This window comes from Penicillium oxalicum, chromosome I (genome assembly GCF_001723175.1).
Source record: "Penicillium oxalicum strain HP7-1 chromosome I, whole genome shotgun sequence".
In the NCBI taxonomy this organism is placed as follows: domain Eukaryota; kingdom Fungi; phylum Ascomycota; class Eurotiomycetes; order Eurotiales; family Aspergillaceae; genus Penicillium; species Penicillium oxalicum.
In genome coordinates this window covers 807,445-821,020 of record NC_064650.1, presented here as the reverse complement: position 1 = coordinate 821,020, position 13,576 = coordinate 807,445, and the positions used below count along the sequence as shown (strand labels likewise).

The following is a 13,576-nucleotide window of genomic DNA, read 5'->3' as shown; positions in this document are numbered from 1 at the left end:
GACTTCACCCTCCAGTTGCGGCTTGTCCAGGATGGTGAGACGGAGGCGAGAAGATTACCACCCGACACTCAAACCAGCGAGTTCCTGACTTCCGAGGGGGGAAACGGTCCAAAAAAAGAAAAGCAAAAGTTTTAATTCGGGTGGCACATGAAAAACTAGAATGGAACCATGGAACGTGAGTCGAGGACGGAGCCGACGGTATCTCACGGGGATCACTAATCATCCATGTCGATGGGATCAGACTATGAATTCCAGGACTGAACCTTCTTAATTCCTCTCTCAACGACATCATTGGGGGTTGTGGGATCGACAGAGCGGGAACCGTAATTCCTGAGTCAGCCTGACTAGCTGCTTGCCAATAACACACTTCCTTGGGGGGTTCGGTGCAATCATCATGACCAGTCTCGAGAGGAGGACCACTCGATTCTCAGAGTGCAACTTTGCACTGCATTGACCTGGCCATCACGCCTGTTGTGGTCGACAATTAATTATTGATCTTGAACCACCTACGCAAAGGTGATTCTCCACCGGGTCTCCTAGTGGCTCCCACATCCTGCCGATGACGATCAGACCGTGGAAAAGTGGAGGAGGGCTGGTCGCTGGCTGGAAGCCACGCCAGGAGTCACTGGCCTGAGTGCCGGTCAATACATGCAATCGCATCGTCGCTCAAGACTGGCGAGTCAGGACACTCCTCAATTACGGAGGAGAATGAAGCTGATCGAGGGGCATCGAAATCATTGCTTAGTTGTGGGACTTAGGAGCAATCGTTGGTATGTGAAGGTCGAGTTGGTAGGTCCGATGATAACGATAAGTAGTCAAGGAACCGCCTCACCGGACAGAAAGCACGTGTCTAGACTCTTCAGACACTGGACCACAATATTGTTGCGGGGTATACCAAAACACAGGTCGGAAACCAGGCCATGGCTTTGATGGTATCTAGACTGAATCAGAACATTCTTGTCATCTACTCATCTATTGTATTGATGTTGTGTGACAGCCAACACTCTAATTCTCCGGATAGGACTGATACACTCACAGAGAGCGATGACGTTTTGGAGACCCACATTGCATCCATGCCAAGTGGAGAAAAAGAAGATGGACTTTCTCCGCCCGTTGGGCACGGAGACCGCGCGTGCTAGGAGGCGATAGGAGTTGTCAGCCCACGCGAATAGGAGCTTTCATCCATCAATTATTTGATGTGACAGCTACCATCTGATATACTGGCATCATTTAGGCCTAGCGACTGTGACGGGCGTCAACTATTTTAGTACTGAGTCATTGTAGATATGTGGTACAAACTAGAGCCACTATACCATGTATCTTATGTCGATATGATGATTTCACAAGACTACGCGTTGAAAGGAGTAGGATCCAGTCCTGACAGCTACATCGATACGCGGAAATTTTTGTGACAAGCGTCCAAGATGGTAACCTACTAGGCCTCCTCTACTGGGGAATACCAGTGTAAGTAGAGCGCTCTTTGATCCCTGCATCTTTCTCTACATTACTACGAGCACCGCATGAGACTCTAATAGGATCGACTCGTGCGGTTCACTGATTTCAATAGTCGCAACAAACAGGATTCTTCCTTTCATGAAGCTAAAATTGCTCATTTTGATACTCTCAGGTAGGGCGATAGGAGAGATAAAGGGTTACTCTAAGATTAAGGGTTCCTTATACATCAATGAACAGTCCGGTCTAGTCATAGGATATTTTGGCCATATTATAATAATAGAGGATCCTCGCACATAAAATATTGCAGTTTCTCACACCTTGCGGGTTGTGTGGCTTGAAATGTTCATTGCTAGAATCTGCACTTTTAAAACCAGTCCATGGTCCAAACCAGAATAGGACTTGCACAACAATCATCTCTTTACATTTGCCGTAGATTTCAAGATTAACACTCGTGACCCAAAAGAAAGGGCTTCTTAAACCGAGTCATTTGAGGTCTGGCTAATTCACAGCTCATCCTGAGACTCCCGATTGAAAGACTGACAGACTGAAAGCCAGACTCTAATACCAGCTGGAGAGCATCAATGACTATGAGACTTGTCGATTGGTTCGGTTCTGAATGTGCAAATAGAAAGCACTAGAATACTCATAACATAGACTTGAGTGAAGGAAAGAAGCAAAAGCCTACTCGATTCGGGATGTTGCATCGGAGAAAAAGCCGGTCTATTGATATTGTTCTACATAGCGGCCAGTTGATGTCTCGCCATTTTCCATACATTCTCATCCATTCTTAGTGCCTTCTCACAGAGACACATGAAAAAAAAGAACCACCCATTGTTCAATGACTAGATGTTTCTGCCAAAAATAGTCTCAATCTATCCACCGTTGCCTAGATCATGCTCGCGGAGGGGGTGATGATACTGGGAGATACAGGCAGGTCAATCTACCTCTATTGCCGGTTCTGGTAATTCCTGATGGATCATTGCCTGCCGATGACTGCAGGCCAGTCCGTGTCTTTCTAAACTTTGATCATGAAGCAAACGTTTTCCAATGAATGCCTGAACGGCGAGCGTGTCTCGCGTCACCTCACTTGCAGACCGAGACAGCTATAAATACTGAGCTGATTACCTCTGGTCGATCACGGTTTGATACCAGCTTACTTCGACTACCGAGCTTTGATCTTACCAAAAATCATAACACAACTCATCACATCCACCTGATTTTGCCTCTCTTTAACCTCACTTCACTTTAACTCACTTCACATTTGCTTATCGATCCAAAATGTCTCCCAACATGACTTCGAAGAAGACCTCTAGCAAGGCTTCAAACACTACTTCCAATGAGGCCTCAAGCAACGCCACCAGCAAGACCCCCAACAACACCTCCGACAAGACCCCCAGCAAGGTCTCTACGAAAGCTTCTAGCAAACCCTCCGACAAGACCGCCACCAAAGCCTCCAGCAACACCAGTTCCTCCGCGTCAGCTTCCCCAAAGGCCAAAGGCACAAAGCGAAAGGGACCCAATGATCTTGCGTCTACCCCTCAGCCACCAGCCAAAAGGGCCAAGGTCATTGCTTCCAACGAGCCTTTGAATGCCAAAGCCACCAAGCGCAAGGAACGTGTGGAGCCCACCACCTCCCTTGAGCCGCCATTCAAGAAGACCAAAGTCAATCCCCCCACCAAGTCTTCGAATACGGCGCGCCCCGTCCAAGCCAACTGTCCATTCTCTGATGCCTTCTTCGAGAATATGGCAACAGTCATCGTGCACGGCTTTCCTATTATCGACTTTGCCATACGGCATCAGTGCAGCTTCGACGACGTGGCCGACGCCCTCAGTGCGGTGGTGATGCAACCCCTCTGCAGCCCTGGAGAGACCGGCCTGTCTGCCTCTGAAAGGGCCCGGATTCTCATTGCGGACTGGCGTGAGGATCAAGCCCAGGCTGTGGTCAAGACCTCCATCCTACGAAGCCCGCCCGCGACCCCACCCGAGCCAAAAGATGAAGATGAGGACTTAGAGCCTGTTGCCAACGACCGAGTCGAGCTTCCTCCCCGCCGGATCAATGGTCGGTCGGTTCCAAAGGGATTTCAGATCTATGGTGAGCCCGAGTCTCCTGATCCAATGCCAGTGAGTCAGCTCGACGCCATGACGGACGCGGAATTCGAGCAGGCTGTGTCGCGCGGCTTGTTCCGGGAATTGTTCCAGGAGGACGACGAGCGAAACCAGGTTGCCTGTACGAGGCCTGGTACAATTCGTACTCGACCGAAGAGGTGAGCGGTGGAAAGGGGGGGCTCAATGAGGAGTCAGGAGGAGAAGAGAGGAGAAGAGAAGGGTGGGGTGGTTCACCAGCGGAAAAGATTGGATCGCGGCCTTTTTTGGAGAGGTCTCCAGTCTCGCGGTGATGGTGCTGTCAAAGACAGCTTCTGGCAGACGTGAGGTAGTCTGTCAGAAGAAGAAAAAAAATTCAATCGAGAGCCACGCTGGTCATGGTGACTCGATTTTGTTCATGTGCATACTTTTGTTTCCCGCATGTTGAACTTGATATCCAATTCCGTTGGAGTAATAAATAGACAAGTTCGAAAGTGGTTCCTCATAAATGTCTTTCAGTCTGTTAGATTTTGCCTGGTTCATTTCTGGTTCATTTGAAGTATGGTCGCTTGATCCCACTCCCAGCGACTACCGATCCTTTCGACTTTCAAGGTTATGTTAGTTGAGAGCAACTAGAAGCGGAAGCGGATAATCTGGTATGAATATCGGGTTAAATTAATAGTACTTGTGATAGAATAACTCCTATTTCTAGTTGGATGAGTACTTCCTAATTGTTAGGTAGTGTTGCTTCGTCACTTGGATTGCGTAAGTTTCAATTGATGGTGAATTATGAGTCTAAGTTTGACGCAGTTTTCATGAAGATAATCCTCCAAGTTCATACCGCAGAAAGTGTAGTACTACGTACATCGAGGGGTGAGGAGCTCTCGACCGTACGTACAGTAGTCTGCGTGACGTGGAGACACATTCAATGGGGCTCAATTAGTGGAGCCGCCGATTCTGCCGTGTGGCAGATCGACCGACCTCAGGCCTCCCCCCCGGAGCTCTGGGCAACTTGCCGCATGCAGAGCTGCAGATGCGACTGTCAATCTGTCGGCACTCGGATCCACGATGTGAAGATGCATGTCATCGGTTAAACCTTATCTGGGCATGACCGGGGCGAAGAGCAGCTGAGAGATTGAGGGTTTAGGGATTTTGGAGGAGACCAGATTGGAAGTTGCTTGATTCGTTACATGTTGGACGAGTCTCTGAAAACACTAGACTGCAGCAGGTGTAGTGCGCGACACGAAAAAAGCGTGTGTGTAGGTGGGTGTGAATCGAAAACCATGGTAGCCCATCGAACTGGGGAAAAGGTGGCCACCATGACATCAAGCGTGGTGGCCTGAGAAAAATGGGGTCCATAATGGAGACGGGATCCATCGAGAGTTGCCTAGTGAAGACTGGTGAATTGGTCGGACTGTCAAAGGTGGGAGGTCCGATTGTGAAGCCACAGAAAAGATGAGTAGCTTATTGCATGTCCAGGTAGCTGGTAGAGGTACAGTACAGCTAGAATGTACAGAGTCACTCGGTCTGTAGTTTCTCAGTGGTGGACGACATCATCCGACACCCCCCATGAAAGATGCCCCAGGCGGCCAGAGAACTTGCGAGTTGCTTGTCAGGTGAGGTCTCGTGGCACATTCACTGGGAGTGACTGAGAGAGAGAGAGAGAGAGAGAGAGTGTGTGTGTGTGTGTGTATGTGTGTCGCTGCCTACAGTGGCTCTGTGGCTTTGAGTTCGATGGGTAAACCACCGCCCATGCAAAGTGCCGAGCAGGGCTTCCCTTCGGGCATGCAGGCACCCCCCCGGAGCTCGTGCCTTCCCTGCAAGCGCCGCCTAAAGTGCTTGCCTGGGCCTCCCGACTCTTCTGGGCTGGATGCCTCACCGCCTCGTTGCTGCCTCCTCCTTTCCCTTCCTCTTCCCTCTCTCCCTCTTTCCCTTCTTCAAGAACCAAACAACTGCATCTGACCTCCACTACTTAAATCTCTTTCCCCCCCCCCTCCCCCCTCCTTCAACCGGTATCTAGGGCACCAAGCTACCCTGCTCCTTCCCCTCAATACTCCTCTCGGGAAATCACTCATCGACGCTTCAATCTTCCATCACCCCAAAGGTTCAACGGACTCTCCTCATCGGATAGTTTGACACATCGTCTCGTTCGAGCTTCTACTTCTCACCTTTCGAACCGTTTCACCGTCCTTTGTGTCACCTGAATCCTTCACGATGTCTGCCGTCGACGCTGTCACCTCCACTCTGGCTGCGACCACCCTCAATGACGCCGACAAGACCAACGGTACCGCTGCGGCCGCTCAGCCCACCGATGCTGCTGCTGCCAGTGCGGACGAGGGTCGCCGCCTTTACATCGGCAACCTTGCCTATGCGACCACCGAGGAGGAGCTCAAGGACTTCTTCAAGAGTTACACCATGTGAGTGATTATCTTCCTTCGCCTCGGGCTGAGCCCAAGTAGCAGCTGTATCCGCACACACAAAACGCACCGCCTCGGGCGCGTTTCGCATGGAACCCCGCCTTTTGGGCAATCCCGTCTGGTCCCAGCGAGAGCTAACTGGGATCCACCACAGCGAGAGCACCTCGATCCCTGTGAACCCCCGCACCAACCGCCCCGTTGGCTACGCCTTTGTCGACCTTGCGACAGCTCACGAGGCCACTGCCGCGATTGAGAGCCTTTCCGGAAAGGAGATTCTGTCGCGCAAGGTGTCGGTCCAGTTAGCTCGCAAGCCCGAGCCCGCCGAGGCCAAGGAGGGCACTATCGGTGGAATCGAGGGCGCCAGCGGTAACGAGGGTCGTAAGCGTACTGGTGGACGTGGTCGCGGCCGTGGCCGCGCTCGGGGCCGTGGTGGCCGCGCTGCTCGTGGTCGTGTATGTTGACCCCCTCCATCCTTGAAGACTAAGAGTCTTTTGCTCGCACGAGCTGTCGCCCCCTTTGAGTTGCTAATTCAGTCTTTTTTTTTTCCTATTGTACAGGCTCAGGATGGACAGGAGCCTTCTGAGGCCAACGCCACTGTTGCTGCCCCCGCGCCCGCGGCTACCACCGAGGCTGTCACTCTGAAGGAGATCACCAACGAGAACGAGCCTACCGCTTCCGAGGGTGCCAAGCAGGGCAAGACCCGTGCTCCTCGTCCCCAGAAGCAGCGTGGTCCTCCCGAGGATGGAATTCCCTCCAAGACCAAGGTCATGGTTGCCAACCTTCCTTACGACCTGACCGAAGACAAGGTACGTTGCGTGAATCTCACGGGCTTCATCGGATCTACTCGAACACCACCACTGACCATGGCTGTTGCTTTTCCAGCTCAAGGAGATCTTCGCCGCCTACTCCCCCGTCTCGGCCAAGGTTGCTTTGCGTCCCATCCCCCGCTTCATGATCAAGAAGCTCCAGGCTCGCAATGAGCGCCGTAAGACCCGCGGATTTGGCTTCGTCAACTTGGCTTCCGAGGAGCTGCAGACCAAGGCCGTCAACGAGATGAACGGCAAGGATATTGACGGCCGCACCATCGCTGTCAAGGTCGCCATCGATAGCCCTGGTAAGGAGGACGATGTCAACGCCGCCGCCGACCAGTACGAGCAGGCTACCACTTCGACCCAGTCCGCCCCTGCTGCCGACCAGGAGAACGTTGCCCCCGCCGCTGCTGCTACCACTGCGGCCGCTTAAACCTCTCCCTTTCCGCCAATTTCAACTCGACCGCTGATACATTGCTGATGCTCCGGCGACCTCATGAGACCCGGCGCTGGACAATGGACTCGTCATTCAACAAATGAGGGGGAGGAATCCCATAATTGATGACTTGGGTCTGTTGGGGCAAGCGTATCCGCGGGCATCCTGGGTGTTATGACTGTTTCCTTTTTTTAACCCGAATTTTCCCTTTTTTTTATTATCTTTGGATGTCATGGGAAAAAATGACCATGCTGGAGCTTAACATCCTTGCTGATGCCTCCATCTTAACGACTCTTGCCTCCTGTACTGTATCTTAGCACCCATTCAACTAAACGATGACGATCTGCTCACGCCTGTGTAAATTCGGTGGTCAGTGTAGAATAAGGGGGCTTGGTGTTTTACCATTGCCGACGCCTGGACAGTGCATACTCGACGAAAGAAAAAGACGATGAGTCGACCAGATCTGGCGACTCGGGACGTGATGCAGTGGCAGCGGTAGCCACACACGCTACGATTAGGGGTGAGTGCCGTTGCCGATCCGCAGCCGAAACACATAGATGTCCATCCCACTCTCCGCCGGTGCCACGCTGGAACCTTTTCTCTCGCCTTTCTCTTCTTGCCCAACTCAATCTCAACTGACTAACTCGCAATTTGACGACCCCAGTCTGGATTGCACGGATTCTCGTCGATTGTTGCGACCGGGCTGTGGGAACCCATCCAGACGCTGCCCCTCCTTTACCGTGCGGCATCGACGTGGTTCAGTACTCGATTGTCACCCGTCTGCCTTGTTCTCCAGCTTCTCCACGACCTGGGAGACCCTCACAGACGCTGTAAACCTCCGACCGCACTTGCTTTGATTCGAACCTCCTCCTCTCAATATGTCGTCGCGAATGTGGGAGGTTGACCCGGAGACAAAGACAAAGGTACGCTGGACTCGAACGTGGCAGCTCTGGCGGACAGTCAGGAGATCGGACCGTCAACCATCATCTGTTCGTAAACTGACTGTTGATTCCACTCCTTTCTAGCTCCTCGCGATTTCCAAAACGAATGGAAATGACAGGTGCTGCGATTGCGGCGCCCCTTCGCCCCAATGGGTACGTCACGTCCATGTTCAACTCCCGATGTGACGATTGCTCGGTTCCCGGTCTGCGTCGGTTTGCAGGTCGCGTCGAATTGTGAAGAATAAGGAACAGAATTCATGAGCTAATGAACTCAACTATTGATTGCTGCAGGCTTCACCCAAATTTGGCACCTTCATCTGCCTGAATTGTGCCGGAACACATCGCGGACTCGGTGTTCACATCTCCTTCGTGCGATCGATCACCATGGACGCCTTCAAACATGCCGAGATTCAGCGCATGGAGCTTGGCGGCAATGAGCCGTGGAAATCCTTCTACGATGCGCACGCCACCACCGTCTCCGAAGGTCGCACTTTCGAAGACTCTACGATCAAGGAGCGATATGAGGGAGATGCAGGCGAGGAGTGGAAAGAGCGTCTCGCCTGCAAGGTCGAAGGTCGCGAGTACGTCCCCGGGCAGGAAAAGAAGAACAATGTGCCGGTTTCACGGTCAGAAACGCCCAAGAGCATGCAGGGTGTGCGGACTGCATCGCCTGCGGCGTCGTCAATTCGTTCCCAGGATAGCCAACGTGGCAGCGGAGCGCCCACCAAGAAGGAGCAGAATGAGGCGTACTTTGCCAAATTGGGTGGCGAGAATGCGACAAGGTCGGATGCTTTGCCTCCTTCGCAGGGTGGAAAGTTCACCGGGTTCGGTGGAGGTCTGCCCCCGGCGGCTGCTGAGCGTCGCTCCTCGCCCTTTGGGGGGTTTGGCGGCTGGGGGGCGGTGGTGGTGGAGGGGGAGCTCCAGCTCTAGATGATCTTCAGAAGGATCCCCTGGGGACTTTGACCAAGGGGTTAGGATGGTTTGCGTCGACAGTGGGCAAAAGTGCCAAGCAAGTAAACGATTCCTTCTTGCAGCCCACAGCCAAGCAGGTAAGAAACACAGCGCCTCCGTCCCTCGATAACCTTTCAAGAAGCTTTGACTGTCCCTCACTTCGTCATGTCGAGAAAAAAAAAAGACTCCTTTGCTGACCGGGCAATTTCAAGCTGGCCGAATCCGACTTTGCGGCGCAGGCCCGTGTTCAGGCCGCGAATTGGGGTCAGAATCTCCAAACAGGCGTGCGCGGCGCCGCAGATCAATTCAACCGCTTCGTCGAAGGGCCCAGCGACAATCGCGCCGGTTCTGCCCGCTCGCGCGTTGAACCTGAACGTCGAGACTTTTGGGATGAATTTTCGTCCCTTGGCGCACAGGATCGGAGTGCAGTCACCACTCACGAGCGCAGCGGCTCGCGTTCCGACAATATCGGCACTGCTGCGATGAGAAAGGGCCCCGGAGGAAACTCCGGATTGGCTTCGTCTACGTCTGTTTCATCTGGAGGTATTGGTGCGTCGGCCGCCAAAAGCGAGAGTGATCATGGCGGCGCTGCTCCGTCCGGTGCAGCAAAGCCCAAGGACGAGTGGGATGACAATTGGTAGTGTGTCTCACACTTTGCATTGTTTTTGCATTGATCTTTGCCTTATACACGACCGCTCTGCTAGATTTCTTTTTTTTTTTTTTTGCTTTACTTATTCTCATTTTTCTCCCTCGTCTTCTGTTTGTTCTATCCTCCCCCTCGATTCTCTTGACTTGATCATGGCGTCTGCGGATCTGTTTCTTGTTTTGTGCGGTATGACATGAATAATGCGTTTCCCTATTTCATTCACTTTTTGACCTACTAGGATATCATTTTTCAATGGAGAGTATTGTCTGGTAGGAGGGTGTGTGACATTTCTTCGCAAGATATAGCGTACGACATAGCATTGGATATGAAATCCGTGATTGCCTGTGTAGAAGCGAAATTATCATTCCAAGTGACACCACTTCCAATTGCAACCTTATACCTTGAGATATCCGTACCTTTTCCATGATTATCTACACTCTGTTAGATCTATATGATCAATTTCTAATGGACGCAGCCATTCCTAGGTCGGAAGTGAGAGGGAAAGAAATTGTGGCCCTTAGATTGGATGCAGTAGGTAGATGGAGGTAATCCGGTAAGGAGGTAGACATGAGTATAGAAGAGACCAGTGATATTGATACAACTATTGTACATTAAAATATCCCACCCATGAATCAAACTTCATTTCAAAATCCGCCTCTCAGCTCCGCAAGCACAGCCTTTTGTCGAGGGGCAGACATATTTTCAAACCGGTCCACGCTCATGACGAACGTTCCTCGACCGGCAGTCAAACTGCGCAGATGCTTAAGATACCCCACCATTTCTTTCAATGGCACTTTGGCCGTGATAGTGCGGGGACGCGATACGGACACGGGGATCTCGACTCCGACGGAAGGAGTTTCAAAGGGATCGGGTGGCGCGTAGATGCGCTTGGGGTCGATTGGAGGGGGATTGTCGTCTGTGGGCGTACCGGAGGCGTCGGTGGCGGAAAGTGGTACTTCCTCGTCCAGCGAGATGATGTGGCCACCGCGTGAAGAGGAGATGTCATGCACGACGGAGCCGAGACTCGCCTCGTCCACGCTGATGATGACGTTCATCACGGGTTCCATCATCACTGTTCCGGCGCCCGCGAGGAGATCTCGTAGGGCGGCAGAGGTGGCCTGTCGTGCGGCGGCGGACAAAGCGGAGGTGGTCGTGTCGTTGCCAAAGAGATGCTCTTCGGGGTTGAGGATTAATGTAGTTCGGGTGTTGTGCATGGGGAATGTGAATTGGGGTCCGCGTGCGAGCGCAGCCAGCGCGCCATTCTGCAAGGCAGCGCGGAGAGAAGACAGATCCAGACCTGGCGGGAGGAAGGGGCTGACTTCTTCATCGTTTCTTGATGAATGCTCTACTTGTAGGCCCGGGGCGCGGATGAGAATTTGATTCCCTTCGACCGTTTCTGCCAACAGGGTGTCCTCATCTGCAGCGTCGGAGATATCTCGCCCGTCGATGGGCTCAATGATTGCGGTACAGCCTGCTTTACCGCGGCGGCCGGCCACTTCTCTGTCGAAGGTCTTTGTGATGGCATTCGACGCGCCAAGAACTGTTTCTCGATAGCTGATTTCAATATGGCCCATGGATGCTTTGGCCTTGAGGTCATTGATGAGTCTGTCACGCGCGATCTCGAGATGTAGCTCGCCCATGCCGCTGAGCAGTGTCTGTCCAGATTCTTCATCCATGCTGACATGGAGGCTTGGGTCTTCACGCAAGAGCAGCGCAAGTGTTTCGTGCATGCGCTTCTCCTCGCTGAGACTGTGTGGTTCAACACTGGTGAAGAAGACTGGGGGAGGAACATTGATGGGACGCAGCTGAAGGCTGGTCAATGGCTCTGGCGGCGTTGGCTTGTTGCCGGCATAAGACAGCAGTGTATCTCCGGTGCGCGCATGTTTCAGTCCAACAACGACGCCGATATGTCCGGCAGGAATGCTGTCCACCTCTACGGCATCATTGGCGTACATCTTCAGAAGTCGCGGGGCGCGCTCAGACAGATGCAGATTGGTGTTGAACAAGAGACTGTTACGGTCCAACGAGCCCGAGTACACTCGAACGTACACTAAAACGCCTCGCTTGGGGTCATTGACGACCTTGAAAGCAAGCGCGCAGCTCTGCAATTTTGAAATCGCATCTTTTGGGTCCGTCAGAGCCGAGGCCTTCTTTTTCTTCTTGCCCTTTACAGAAGCGGCGGATTTCTCGTTTTGCTCCAAAATCAAGTCTCCGGAGAGCAAGCGCCTCAGCCCGCCCGTTACACCTCCAATGCTGACTTCAGGATCGGGACTCTCAGGGGGACTAGGGAGAAGATTCACCACTGAATCAAGCAACGGCTGGACGCCCATGTTGCGGAAACTCGCTCCGGCAAAGACGGGAATGACACGAGTGGATTGATCGAGCACGCAGCGTCGAAGACTGTCAATAATCGATTTGGGGGATACCGCCAGATGATCTTCATCGCACTCGAAGAACTCTTCCACAATGGCATCATCTTTTTCACTGAGCAATTCTACCAGAGCAATGCGTGCTCGGCGCAATTCCTGCGCAAGAGACGGCTCCTCGGTCTCCAGTTGCTCGAGATTCAGCATCTTCACGGATCGGCCATCATCACCGGCCTTGTACCGCAAGCCTTGAAGGTTGACAGCGTCCGCGACCCCCACGAAAGCGCCGTTGCCGCCATCAAACCAGGGGGTTTGACAGACAGCTGGGTACACGGCCAAACGGGAGCTGACCTCTCGAACAGTTCGACCGAAAGCAGCTCCGTCACGGTCTAGTTTGTTCACGTAGATGATCCGGGGGATGTTGTAAGTGCTGGCTTGATGCCAGACCTGCTCCGTCTGCGCCTCCACACCCGCCACACCGTCCAAGATGCAAACCGCGCCATCCAGGATGCGTAGCGAGCGCAGGACTTCAAATGTGAAGTCAGCATGTCCCGGAGTATCGATCAAATTGATCGTGTGAGAGACTGCCGACCGTGGTAAGTTTGGATCGCGATCAACTTGTTGACCGTCGGCACCTTCGCCGGGCGGCCAATGAAAGGTGATGGCTGCAGATTGAATGGTGATTCCACGCGCGCGCTCCGCAGGAAGGAAATCAGTCACCGTAGAGCCTTCATCGACATCGCCGATGCGCCGGGTGAAGCCACTGTAGAACAGCATGCGCTCCGTGGTCGTCGTTTTGCCTGCATCAATGTGGGCAATGATTCCTATATTGCGTGTCCGATCCAAGGTGTCCGTCTGCCATCTGGACACGGACGTTGAAAAGAACCGGGGATGACCACCAGTCAATTGAGCTATCTTGACCTGAAGCGCGCTCTTTACAGAACCAGCTCGGGTCGTACAGAGTGTTGAGCCGACGCTCTTCCACCCGGCCTGAGGACGGCGAAGCAATGGTGCCGCAAGCATCTTCAACGGACTCCTGAGTCCCAAGCCAAAATTAGAAATTGACAAGTCCTGCTACCACGATCGGAACATCTGACAGCTGGAGAACAGCTCTCATGCATGGAGCTTTGTCACCAGGGTGGTTTGGTTGTTGATGGAAAAGGAATGGAAGCCAGGCAAAGTCTTGGCGCACGCACTCCATTCGAGGCCGCCATACGTAACTCTCACTCTCCTCCATCCCATCCTCCTGCTGCAATAACCCCCGGCCAATCGCTTGGATTGTTGCTTTCCATTCTCTTCCTGTTACCACTTGAGATGCTTCTCTAAAAGTGCTCTTGTGATTTACGTCTGCAGTATTGAGAGGTAGGTGTGCGAGATATCTCCGGTCGGCCTCACGCTGATTGTGGGGGGGGAAGTGTGATCCCCAGCCATGAAATACTGACGCCTTCCGTCACTCGCACAGCTCGATTCCCC

The 13,576-nt window shown here is 52.9% G+C and overlaps 4 protein-coding genes across 4 annotated transcripts; 3 read left to right on the top strand and 1 right to left on the bottom strand.

Moving 5' to 3' along the window:
- Positions 1 to 2,733: 2,733 nt before the first annotated feature.
- POX_a00277 (uncharacterized protein) lies at positions 2,734 to 3,723 on the top strand (the record flags this gene model as incomplete). The annotated part of the gene is made up of 1 exon (XM_050109222.1): positions 2,734 to 3,723. The coding sequence occupies one exon, from the start codon at positions 2,734 to 2,736 to the stop codon at positions 3,721 to 3,723; it is 990 nt and encodes a 329-aa protein (XP_049972990.1).
- A 2,028-nt stretch (positions 3,724 to 5,751) lies between these two features.
- On the top strand, positions 5,752 to 7,196 carry POX_a00276 (uncharacterized protein; the record flags this gene model as incomplete). Its single annotated transcript, XM_050109221.1, has 4 exons — positions 5,752 to 5,954; positions 6,109 to 6,406; positions 6,512 to 6,760; positions 6,837 to 7,196. The coding sequence occupies 4 exons, from the start codon at positions 5,752 to 5,754 to the stop codon at positions 7,194 to 7,196; spliced, it is 1,110 nt and encodes a 369-aa protein (XP_049972989.1).
- Positions 7,197 to 8,077: 881 nt separating this feature from the next.
- POX_a00275 (uncharacterized protein) lies at positions 8,078 to 9,732 on the top strand (the record flags this gene model as incomplete). Its single annotated transcript, XM_050109220.1, has 5 exons — positions 8,078 to 8,122; positions 8,225 to 8,293; positions 8,432 to 9,046; positions 9,082 to 9,189; positions 9,304 to 9,732. The coding sequence occupies 5 exons, from the start codon at positions 8,078 to 8,080 to the stop codon at positions 9,730 to 9,732; spliced, it is 1,266 nt and encodes a 421-aa protein (XP_049972988.1).
- Positions 9,733 to 10,381: 649 nt separating this feature from the next.
- Positions 10,382 to 13,126, bottom strand: POX_a00274 (Ribosome-releasing factor 2; the record flags this gene model as incomplete). Its single annotated transcript, XM_050109219.1, has 1 exon — positions 10,382 to 13,126. One exon carries the CDS (start codon positions 13,124 to 13,126, stop codon positions 10,382 to 10,384), a length of 2,745 nt encoding a protein of 914 aa, XP_049972987.1.
- Between the last annotated feature and the right edge of the window lie 450 nt (positions 13,127 to 13,576).